General features: G+C 41.9%; 1 protein-coding gene across 1 annotated transcript in view; it reads left to right on the forward strand.

Annotated features, from left to right (window-relative positions):
* Positions 1–11,995, forward strand: part of COL20A1 (collagen type XX alpha 1 chain) — a 686,383-nt gene extending 674,388 nt beyond the window's left edge. The window contains exons 41-42 of the mRNA XM_069650801.1: positions 10,054–10,209; positions 10,949–11,995. Coding sequence (XP_069506902.1) covers positions 10,054–10,209; positions 10,949–10,977 — 185 coding nt within the window. The 3' untranslated portion in view covers positions 10,978–11,995. The remainder of the gene's footprint in view (positions 1–10,053; positions 10,210–10,948) is intronic.
* Positions 11,996–12,436: the final 441 nt, after the last annotated feature.

Raw genomic sequence — 12,436 nt, forward strand, 5'->3', positions numbered from 1 at the left:
TTCTAAGTCCTTACACTTTTTAAGGAGTCTGTTGGCTTCATCATGCAAATAATTATTTTCATCACTCATTTTATTAATCACCTCCTGCATTTCGCACATTTGCATTTGGCATTCATTGAACTCTTTATTTCTCTTGTCTCTTTCTTGGATCATTTTAATCATTTCTTGTTCTGCACTCTGGAGATCACCTTCTTTTTCACAATGTTCTTTTTGTAAAATCTGCATTTCTGAAACAACCTCATCTTTATCCTGCCTAATGTGATCCACTAAGGCTTTTAAGTGTGCCAATTCTTGCTCACTATCTTCAAATTGTTTCTTGCTTTTGGATAACTGAGTATCAAAGTCTCTGCATTTTAATTGCATGTCTTTTTGGCATACATCCAATTCTGCTCTCAACATTTCCTGATTTTTACTTGCCCCTCTAATTCAGTCTTTAACCTGTTAATTAGCTGAGTATCATTCTCTTGCATTCGCAGGGACTTGTTTAAAATAAACCATATTTTGCCGCATAGCCGTATTAAACAGTCTTTCTCTGCACTTTTATCGGCTGCATTCAATAATCTTGTAAGGCAGACCTGAATTATGCTGCCTTCTGCAAAAATACTGTCTAGTTTTTCTTTCTGCACCTCACCCTGAATGCGGTTACTCCATTCTAACGTGCTATTCGAAGACCAATTCCCATGTGCAAATAACTTTGCCTCTAAATATTGCACTAGATCTGAGAATGTGGTTTCCCTTTGTGACATTCTGAAATTCGTTTTTAGTGGCACACTGCTATTATAAAATGGGTTCCCTTTAATGTGCAAATGGCAGTGTGAGACACGCTTGCCACGCCCAGTAGGTACTCTATGATCACTTTCCCGGCCTGCAACGCACCATAAATATGTAGGGTATTTTGTGGAGATTTGGGGCCTGACGGTATTTTATTACCGCCGAAAAATAACTTAGCAATAATCACTCTTTGTATTCAGATTTGGCCATGTGCATCAATAATACAATGGACATGCATTATTTCAGCACCCAGACCTGCATATTTGGTATACGTGGTTGGTGGTATTTTGGTGAGCATAATTCCCTTGTTTTATTTGTGGCCCCAATGTCCAGAATCCCTTATCTTTGCTTAGATTTTTCGTGTGATCACTAGAGAGACCTCAGACCTGCATTCTAGGAATACCACATTTTCCAGTGATAGTGTTGGTGTGCCACCATGGGCGAACTCACTGACTTATTTACGACAGAGAGCTATATGTGGTAGTCTTGTGGTAATTTCCACTACCTTATATACGGTAGGGAGCTATGTTCAGAGAGTCTCTCTTCCCGTTGGCTCATGTACCTCCAACAAGCTATGCTACAGTCACTCACAATTATTCATACTGATTCTGACATGCACACATCTGTCTTAAAATGACCATTGCACTGTTTAAAAATCTCCCCACATCGTCGGCATTGTAATGGTAAATAGAAAATACACCACCCGTCTGTTTTCAAATATTTTTCTGTATTATAAAAGTTGCATTTAAACACGATCTCATTCTTTACAGAAATAAATAAAATGGTACAGTAAAAGCATTGTCTATGACACACTGCAAAGAGCGTGGCGGAGAACAGAACTCAAATTGCAACATTGGTATTTGATTAAGACACGCACAGGAATCCTACACTGACTGCATATTACCGTACACACTCAGCTCCCACACTTCTCATTACCTTATCTTTTTAGTTGTTCTCTTTGGCTGTTCTCTTTGTGAATGTGACTCCCTTGAAGATTAACTCCAGCAAAAAGGAACGCTTGCCTTCTCAAACCGGGGTCATTGCCTGGAATTCTCAGCTTTTGCAGATAGGAATGCCTCAGCCAGTGGAAAGGTCCTTCTTTCAGCTCTCCCCAATCTCGACTGCAGCAGGACACAGGAATCTGCATTCAGTCAGGAGCCCCACAGCCAGGTCTTCTCCCCAGTAGTGCAGAAAAATGTCTCCTCTTTTTTTTTCCCCGTTACTGCCCACTAAAACTTTCCTCTCAGCCCTCTGTATGACGTGTCCCAATGAAATCCATCATCTCTCATCCTCCTACTCTTCAACAATAGCTTCGCTTATACATTTGCAATTGTTGCAAATCTGACTTCCTTCTTCCTGCAGTTACTGTGCACAAAAACACGGAGAATCAGGCAGAGAAGAGAAGAAAAAAAATCTGCACACACATTTAAATGGTTTTCAGAGTATGCCTAATTCTGCAGTGGAGAACACATTTTATTAGTGGGTTATGTTAAATAAGGTTTTATTAGTCATGTTAATGGTTAATAGGTTAGCTGTTAATTTTCAAATGTGTCTCTCGCACCATAGGCATTTCAGGTGAAAAATAGTGTGCATTTTTAAATGAGCACGTGTGCTTTTAACTGTAAAAATAGATTTGCATCTTATATGTTAAAATCGTTTTTGACTGAATAGCCTGTCTTTCCTTGTTAATCTGCTAACCCATATAGCAATGCACCGCACCCTTGTGGTGGTGGTGCTGCAAAAAAAATGTGCTACTTGTGCAGTAGTGCTGTACTCTGTGCTGTTTGCTACCTGTGTAGTAGTGCTGTACTCTGTGCTGTTTGCTACCTGTGCAGTAGTGCTGTACTCTGTACTGTTTGCTAAATATTCTTACATACCGCATATATCTACTAAACCAGTGCAACCTCCCAACACCACTACTTTCTCCGCACCTGCAGATCTCAAAACCCAAATCAGGATTTGCAAAAGTTTCAGAGATTAGCTTTTCACCATAATCCCATTACTACCCCTATCTCACCGCTCGGGGGGGGGGAGGAATTCAATATCTGAATTGACTGGCCGGACACAACTTTAATCCAATGTTGAGAGCCTATCCTACATTTTACAACTCACTCTACTTTATTACCTAAAAAAGCCATCTCATCAACACACCTCAACTATTTTGGCCCCAATTCTCATAGGATCCACTGCCGATACAGCTGTGTGAGTCACTGGGCCTCATTACGACCCAGGCGGTAAGTTACCGCCTGGGTCGTACCTTTACCACCATGGCGTAAACTACGTTTACGCCATGGTGGTTGGCGGACTTACCGCCCCATTCCGAGGTTGGCGGGGCGGTAAGTCCCCAATCCCCATTTACCCTTCCCCATTCCCATTTTTGCCCCATAGGGCATAATGGGAGTGGGGAAGGCGTTAATTACGCCACCGTAAATTACGGTGGCGTAATTAACATCAAGGTCCCTTAGCGCCATGGATTTTAACACCTGCTAAAAGCAGGTGTTAAAACCTCCATGGCGCTGAGGGACCTCGGAATCAGGCGTTAAGGGTCGGCGCTGTTTACGCCGCCGTAAACCCCTTACCGCCTGAATCGTAATGAGGCCCACTGACTATAATCCTTCCTTTATGTTTCTCCTTGTCCTTCAGCAGGGGTGGCAGCATGTGAGTGTGCCTGCCCTGACCTCATACATGCTTATGTGTGCATCATTCCCATTGTGTTGGTGTAACAACTAGCATGGGATCTTGTAGCTGTTGGTCCAATCCTATACACCAGTCTTTGTTCTAAATATAAGCACTACCGAAACACAACAAAATAGCACACAGTGAGGGAGCACTCCCTGATCACTGTGCGTGAAATACATTTTGTGATGCATATATTTGTTTCTAACATAATTCATTCAATATCTGTAAATAAAACATACATTAATCAGTGGTAGTGGTTGTGTGTGTGTGATTGTGTTTCTGTCTTATGTCTGTGCTGAAGGTCAGCCCCAGCTTTTGGCTGGATAAAAGATTAAATTACCAAAATCCACACATCCCTCTTTCACTCTGTAATCTGTTATAAATTGCAAGGGGCAAGGGTGCACATGTTAAATGAGAGCCGCATCCCCCAGTTTAGAAATAGCCCCAACTGGACGTTTCTTGCTATAAGATGATTGGAGCTGCAGGGTAAAACATCTGGAGAACTGCAGGTCATTTACAACTGCAGAGCACAACAGCTGAATGACTACACATGGAAAGATACAGGCCAGTGCAGCCATATCCCCCCTGCATCATGCTTCCAAGACCCCAAAGAGGCTGTTTCCTGATCTAGAGTGATCTGGTTGTCGAACAGCAGCTGAATGTAAACCAAGCTCTATTATTTTGTGAGAACCAAACACTCGTCTCTCCAATACTCAGCATTGTGAAATCCAACAGTATGAACCCCTTTAGTTTTGTCAAATGTCACGTAGCATATCAACGTAGAAATTAATTAAATTCATGGTCCGAGTTTAGACCAATTGTGGTGGCTCTGAATGGAAAGATAACTCGAGCCTCTTCTTGTCTCAAAGGTTTTACCAGATCACTACCTCTCTCATTCTGCACCAGCCATTTTAGGCCATACAATCTGATAATGGACAAGTCCTCCTTGGTTCGTAGATGTTCATATATCTTCATTTTAGCTGTAGTTTAGTGCTGCCAATATACATCTTGCCACATATACATTTGATGGCATATATCACGAAAGTACTCTTGCAAATAATTAACTCTTATCACCAAGATAGTGTTATATACATCTGAGAATACATTTTCAGTGAATTAGCAATAATTACAATTGCCACATTTATACAATCCTGTTGGTTTGGTGGTTAGCCATTGTGTCCCCCTAAATTGTTTAGTATATTTATGTGGACAGTTGAGGGCAATGTTATTGCCTATCGTGGGAAGCTTTCTCTATACTTTTATTTTATTTTTGCATTTATTTTTAAAGCGCTCACACAGCCTGCAGGCATCGAGGCGCTGTTACAGGAATTGTTTGTTTTAGTTGTGTAGTTGTTTTTTGTCTTAGTTGCGTATTTATAACGCACTTAAATACCCAGAGGTTTCTAAGCACGGACCCAGGGATCGAACCTGTGTTGCTTCATGTCGCCTTGTTTCCAAGGCAAGTACATTGCTGTGTCGCCATGTTTCCAAGGCAAGTACATTGCAGCTGAGCTATCTTGCCGGGACTCAGAATGTTCCAATGTTTTTTCACCAAGTTATATATCAAGTGACTGTGTTGTGATGAATCTACATTTGTCTTGACTGTTATCTGGGTGTTCTTTAGAAACCAATAATGCCTGTCTCAGTCTTTGTGTTGCTTTGTTCAGAGCTTGTGAAATCACAGAAATGGTCCATTGAACTGCAATTGCTTAGTTTGAAATGCATCACACATTATCTCCCTTATAGAGAATTCATAAGGGCTAAAAGAAATTGCAGTTCAGTGGACTCTTTCCAAAAACAAAGTGATATTCTTGTTAATCGAACCCGAGAAAGAGGGTACTATGAAATTGTGATCTCACACGCTCCAGAGTTGTCAGACGGCATAACTATTCCTATAGTTCCTCTTGGAGAGGTTTGCACCCAGCTCTGAAAATGGCCCCCTTTGACAAGTCAACTGATCAACTGGTAAATTCTCTACATTCCCAATTCTGTGAAAAGACAAATAGTTGAATTCTTTCATAGAGTACCACGATTGGCCCCTATGAAATGTTATAAAAAAGGTAATTTCTGATACTTTTATTTACTTTATAATTATTGTACTGCCACAGTACAATGCCAAAAACACAGTTCCCATTGTTAATTATTTATCATTGGTGGTCAACGTTGCACCTCCATTAAAGTGCGCCCCTACAGTCCATCCTTGTATCTTTGTCTTATTTTGTATTTTTCCCTTGTGTTTACAAAAAAGCACAACTCTGTCATTCCTTGGCCAGTTTTGCACAATCGTCCATGGGCTCCGTAGTGGAAGCACAACAGCAGCCTGGGCTATCAAAAAACCATGTATTGATTGTCTACGGTTTAAACAACCTGGGAAAAACCTGCAGTTAGCCACCATAGCGGTGGTGGCATATCCATTTTACTACTAAAACCATCAGACTGGCCGAAGTGTATGAAAAGAAGTAGAGGAACTATATTGCCTACTGGCCTGCACCCCGCTCCCTACAAACCCCATCAACACACACCAAAAAACATGTGCATGCTGTTTAATGGAACATTCAGTTCAGTGCACTGGAAGTGCAAGTTTCAACTTCTTCCTACACTTTTATTTTAAAACGAAACCATTCCAGAACGGTTTCTTTTTCCAATAAAGTATAGAAACAGTAACACTTAATTAAAAAAATAACGTAGAGGAGTACCGCTCCCAAACGCTCCCGCCCACTTCCACCACTGGAGGCTGATTGCCTCCCCAAAACAAAACATAAAAGAAAACGATTTCAGGCTCATCAGTGTCTCATGGCAGTAGTATGCTCTGATGCTCTGATATATCTTGATGCATGTTATTCTAGTTTCTAGCTAGACGCCATTTTGTTTAAGATGGAAACCAATACTTTTTAGAAATAATCAGATTGTTATTAGTATTTTATTTTAATTGCAGGTCATAATAGGCCACGTTAGGTCATTAAAAAAGGCATTGAAAAAGATATTCAAACTAAGCACCCCATCTGATCACTTCTTCAAGTGGAGTTTACAACCTTATAAACTACAAATGCAATGACCATGAAGTCTCTACCTACCAGCGTATATAAGATTAAGCACATCATGGTACGTCACCGTAGGTCACCATGCTCTTGGTGCCAATTTATGGATGGCATTCAAGGCCAGCTCTGCATGATAGTAGATAAGGCACCATACGTGGTTTTTCCAAAACCTTGGAGGACAGAGTGGTTTACGTCTAACTCCACAACACAGGGAGAGTTTCACTTGATGGCCATCACTGATGGTGGAACACAATGGACATAAATGCAATGGAGTCTGCTCGCTGAGACAATGGTGTGGTGCATTGCATGGTGGCTGATATAGCACATGTTGATTGAATTGTATACAAGTGTGAAACTCACTCTCTTCCCTCAGCCTGCGGCTCTACTATTTTGGCTCAGAGTGGGGGAAATCTTTGACATAATCGCCTCTGGTGCACACCAATTACAATCAGCACACAGCCAGATCTTGGTTCTGACACCTCCCTCCCTGAGCTCAGCATTGTTAGTTCCTTTGAGTTCTCCACATGAGGACATTACTTATGATTATCTGATTTTAAGCCCCCATGCCTCATATGAACTCTTCAGCATATTCCTCTATGGCACACACGATTCATACATTCTGTGTGACCTCTATCCAAACAATTTACTTCAAAGTTAACAAACACATAGACACATTTTGCCACTGAATTGACACATGAGACCTCTCAATAAACCTTAACAACCAAATCTAAGCCACCCTTGATATTCCACGTACCCATCAGTAGTTAAAGGGGGCCCTTTTTTTCCAATGTAACTTTTTGCCTCCTGGTTGTCCTTATCCCACCCCTCTTTTGATATGGGTTTGATTTCTTTTTACCATGCAATTTGATATCAATTAATTTTTGATAACATGTTTCCCCTTAACTACTCCCATCCACAACAACAAAGGTTAGATCTATTCTCCCAGTCACACAGTGACACATGCAGCACATAGAATGCCACATCAAGGCTACAAACTCCCCAGCTGACGAGTCTTTACACAAAGGAAATGACTGCTTAACATTTCAAAAGAAGGTATCGAACACTAGAAAAGTTCAAATAACAGTTCCCAAATGTTCTCTTCTACAAGCAGTACATTTTACTTTGTACGCATTGAGTAAACCATCTTGAAAATGTTCAGTACCTGTTTATTTACCTAATTTACATTTTCTGTTCCCTGTACATGCCTGGGTGGAGTTCAACACATGAGTTAATAAGGTATTTTGGAAGAACTTTGCTTATTCTTCTCACTGCTTAAGAAATGGCTTTCATTTTGACCAGGGATGGCTTCGATTCCTGTCGGAATGTTTCTTACTCTGAAAACAATTTCTACACCATACCCGTATATTCTAAGAGCCTCAGGCATGTATTGCATCATGAAATTATTATATTAAAATTAATCCTACCCCGATATCCATAACCGGTATAGACCCATATCACATACCCCTGTTCCCAGCTTATTGTTGGAAAGATTGTTCTGTAATGACAGATTCATTGAATCCAAGAATCTCCTTGACCAAACCCAGGCTGGAATAAAACCATTCTAAATTGTATAATTTGTAATATCTGTTTAGGAGAAAAGCAAGAAACATGCAAAATTGTTGGTATAAATGTACTCCGCCCTTTGGCCCTTTTGGCTACCTTTAACACCGTTGACCATAGCACACTAACCCTCCACTGTGAGTTCAAAGCACACCACTTACTGTAGTAGCAATTTGTTATTCTCAAACTTCGCTATCCTGAATCACCGCAAAATGATTTGTTTGTGTTCATTTCATCTCAAGCCATCTCACCGAATTACCTTCTTTTCCGCTAAAAAAACACATGCGCGATATTCTTCCCTTCTTTATTGCACCTGAGGGGACATCCCTATTTATCTCCTTGCCCCAACTGACCTCTTCTACCCCTTTAATTTCTACTTCTGCATTGTTATTTTTGCATTCCTTCTGGTTTTACACATTGACACAACCCCTTCCCGCTGATTAATATTTGAATACATGCATTTTTTAATTTTACAGTGTTTTGTGTGCTTCAGCTTTGATGTGTTGATCATTTAAATGAATGTGGGAATTTCTGCTGAGATGGACTTGCATTGGAATGGGTAATCGTTGAGGCGGGTTCCAATCAAATGACCCTCAGTGAATTGGCTTCCTTTGGGTTGGCTTTCATTGAATCAGGTGGGATGAGTGGGAGTGCACAATCTTTCCCTAGAGGGTAAAATGGAAACACATGAACATCTAGAAGGCGTCTGGAATCCCTACAATGGTGGTTGCCCCAGAGCTAGTTATCGCAGAATAAAAATCAAACAAAATATCTTCTTCTGGGTGCACCGGATAAGCCTTCGAACCAGGGCCTTCATCCCCCTGCCACCTATATTTAGTAAACACCCCTGTATCATTTATCTTTGAGACCCTTATATCAGCTAACCCTCAAATTAAGGCTTCTGTCATGATTTCTTTAATCAAAATACAGGAATTAGAGAATTTGCTGCAACTTATCCCAGTGAATCTACAGCTCAAAGCAGAAAACACAAGTTATCCTTTGACTATAGTAATACAACTCTCTTCATAAAAGGCTCAAAAAGGCTGTACACAGTCTGCACAAAGGTCAGAAATGCAGCCATTTGGCGTGCAGGGTCACCAAAAAAATATAACTACATTTCCACCTCTAGGGAGAAATGACTTTGACTGATGGTGACCAATATAATGAAAGCAAGATTTGATCCTCTTTTGTGCATTCAGTTGTGGGCCCTGGGATATGCAGGGATCATGTTTAATATTCCTCTGGCCAATCCTATTGATCAGCAGCCAGATAAGGGTCTTTTGCAGATTGCAACAGTTTGTAGACCCGAGATTCCCAGGACCAGTGTCATTAAGCTAATCGTTTGCCCATTCCTTACCACCTTTGTTCATGGTGGAAATGGAGCAGGGCATGTGTGTGTCTATTCCTAGGTTGTCTACCTGGCCCATGAACACATGCATGCAGCCAATCTTGTTAGATCTCCACGCAGTGTGTGGCAGAGATTTGAAATTGTGGGTGCCATGGTTGCAATAATTGATTGACTGAATGATAATTACAGTTAGTGATATGTATTGCCCCATGAGTGTGTGATAGCTCAAGAGCTCAAGGGATTGAGGGAAGTCGTTTGTAATTGAGTTAGTGATTGCCTGAATGTTAACATTAGTGACAAGGTACTGCGGGTTGAGAATATGCAATTGGCTTGCAAAGTTGAGTTGTGACTGAATGCATGATTGAGTAAAAAGTAAACTTGCCGAGTTAGTGAGTATGCATGTGTAACCCCAAAGTATGGAGTAGCCCAGTTCCTTATTTGCCTGCAAGGTAGATCTACAATACTATTCCCACCCATCTCCCCTCTTATCTGGCACCTTCTGCGAGGATTTGTCAATATTTTTAATATGTACTGTGTTCAGAAAAGCAACTGGAGCTAATGAGACAAGCTTCCTGTATTATCACATTATTGTAAGGTGAACACTTTTTTCCATGACTTTCCTCACCCTGTCCTGTCTCCCCTCCTTTCCCTTATTAGGACCCAGAGGGGAAGAAATTGAAGGCAAGCCGGGCCCCAAGGGCTCCCCAGGATTCCCTGGACCACCCGGTGCTCCTGGACCCTCAGGTCAGCGTGGAGAGCTGGGCCCGCCGGGAGCATGTGACTCTTCAGGATGCCGCGTGACAAGGACAGAAGGTACGTCTGAGGCAATGGGCATGGGAGAGCAGGGTTATTGGACATTTTAGGGATTATTTGGGATGCGTCAGTGCTTCTAAAAGACTGTTCGGCAAGACTGAGATGCAAGTAAGAGTCACATTTGGCTGGCAATGGCCCTGACCTACTGGATCAAAGGCATGAGGCTATCTGGACAATTCCAGATTATGTTAACATCCATTCAATTTCTGGTTGGAGCGCTGAAACATTTTTGTTGTGGGAAGGGAAGCGTGCAATGTCCCCTATGGGTGGCAAAGAGAAAAAGGAACCTCACGCCTAGCGCTGCCATAAGTCACGGGCTTGGCTAACAACATGTGTTGACATGTACCATCATGAACAGAATTTGGAGAACTTTGGAAAATCAGAATTAGGGAAGGTCATTTCTACTCAGGGGAAGATGAGGTCACTGCTGGCCATGATACAAAGACATCAGAGACCTAAACCTGGTTCTCATTAACATCAGCAATAGCTTTATCTAAAGTGGATATTTCCTTTTCCATCTGTGCAAGCTCTGTATACTTTCTATTGGCAATCTGGGAGACAGAATCACCAGCTCCACAGAGATTTATGAAATCCTAGATGTCTGTGGCCTGGTACTCACTTCTTCACAGTCACAGGACTTGATGTAATTAGGCTATCTGTGTCCAACACATCTTTTTTTTTTGTCTGTCTGCTTTTAATCTTTTTTCCACACTTAACAAGTCCTTCCTCTTTCCTTCAGATGACCCAGAGGATGACTATGACCCATAATTGCTGTATTCTGGCTCAATGATCAGCTTCTGATAGCTCTCGTGGCTCTCTGGTATCATCTGAAGCGACATTCGTACCCATGCAAGAAAAGCATCTCCCGCTGCGTACAATCTGGAACCATGCAGAACCTAATCAAAGGACAGGCTGTGCTCTTTTCCAGGGTAACTGCAATGTGACACTGTGAGGAGGGCTTTCGAATGAGCTTTCTCGTACACCTGCCATGCAGACACAATAGAGTGCAGCAAAGAGTCATATCATCTGCCACGAGATTCTGGGAGAAAGTAACAGATCAAGCTTTTAAGGGACTGTGCATGGGCACAGGACTGAACTTTGATGGCCAAGCCTTTTTTTTCAGGTACAGATCTCTTCGGAAATGATTAAGTATCATTATCAAATATATCCAGATTGAGAAACGCGTTGAAGATCCATACCAGTTTGTTTATTACGGAAAGCTGAATCGCACAGCCTTGGGTTGTGGTCTAGCTGCCACTTTGAGATGGAATCGCATTAATGGGGTGTATGTCCTGGATGGGCATGGAGACCTCTTGCACACCACCAGGCATGAGAGCACGGCTCCGACACACTGGCAGTGTTCAGAGTATGTGCTAGTGCTGCTGCTTCCGCTGCGGCCATTCTATGGAGAAAAATAGAGGACCTTGGTATCTGGTGCAGTCCATCCAGCACCACAACCTACCATCGGCTATCATCTGGCTCTGGGAAGGCTACGGAAGGCAGATTCATGAATGCTTCAGCCATCGAAGGAATATTCCAAGAGAAGGCTCCCGTTGGGAGGAGCCGCCCAAAGACCCGTGGATTTCCCCCCTTTTTGTATGGGACCATGCTGTATACACCAAAAACTCTTATAAGGAGGATTTCATGATATGATGCAGTCCCCCCTTGCATAACCCAGCACGTAGTATACTAGAGTACACTCTTCACCAATATTGTATAAGGACTATTCATGCACTGAGTGAAATTGTATATTACCATACTGTACATAAATGATTGTAGACCTATATGGTGCTCACGGCTGATCTCTTATATCCCAGGATATGACCTTTGCTAGAAGTTATGGAATGTCTGAATGGCATTTACATATTGGGAGGCGCTGCAGTATCCTCAGGAGGCCAAAGGTGCCTCAGATTTGGTGTTTACTCTTTTAACTGCCATGCCCCCCCCCGTGCCAAGGCCTTTTTTGGTGATTTTGGTATTTCACCATTCAATGTCTTCTAATATGTTCTGTTTCATTAACCACTTAAGTGCCAGGGACAAGGTATATCATCCTTGGCAACAGGAAGGTAATCCCAAGGACGAGATACCTCGAGCTGTTTATGTGCCAACCGCAGAAAGGGTAACATTGATCCATTCAGTGGTTCTTATTGTCATCAGCACACATTTGTTTATATTGGTGAAATGTCTCTATTGTGAATGCAATTCCGTGACATTTGCTTCTGATTAT

This window comes from Ambystoma mexicanum, chromosome 3p (assembly GCF_040938575.1).
Source record: "Ambystoma mexicanum isolate Mex_15411 chromosome 3p, UKY_AmexF1_1, whole genome shotgun sequence".
Taxonomy (NCBI): Eukaryota; Metazoa; Chordata; class Amphibia; order Caudata; family Ambystomatidae; genus Ambystoma; species Ambystoma mexicanum.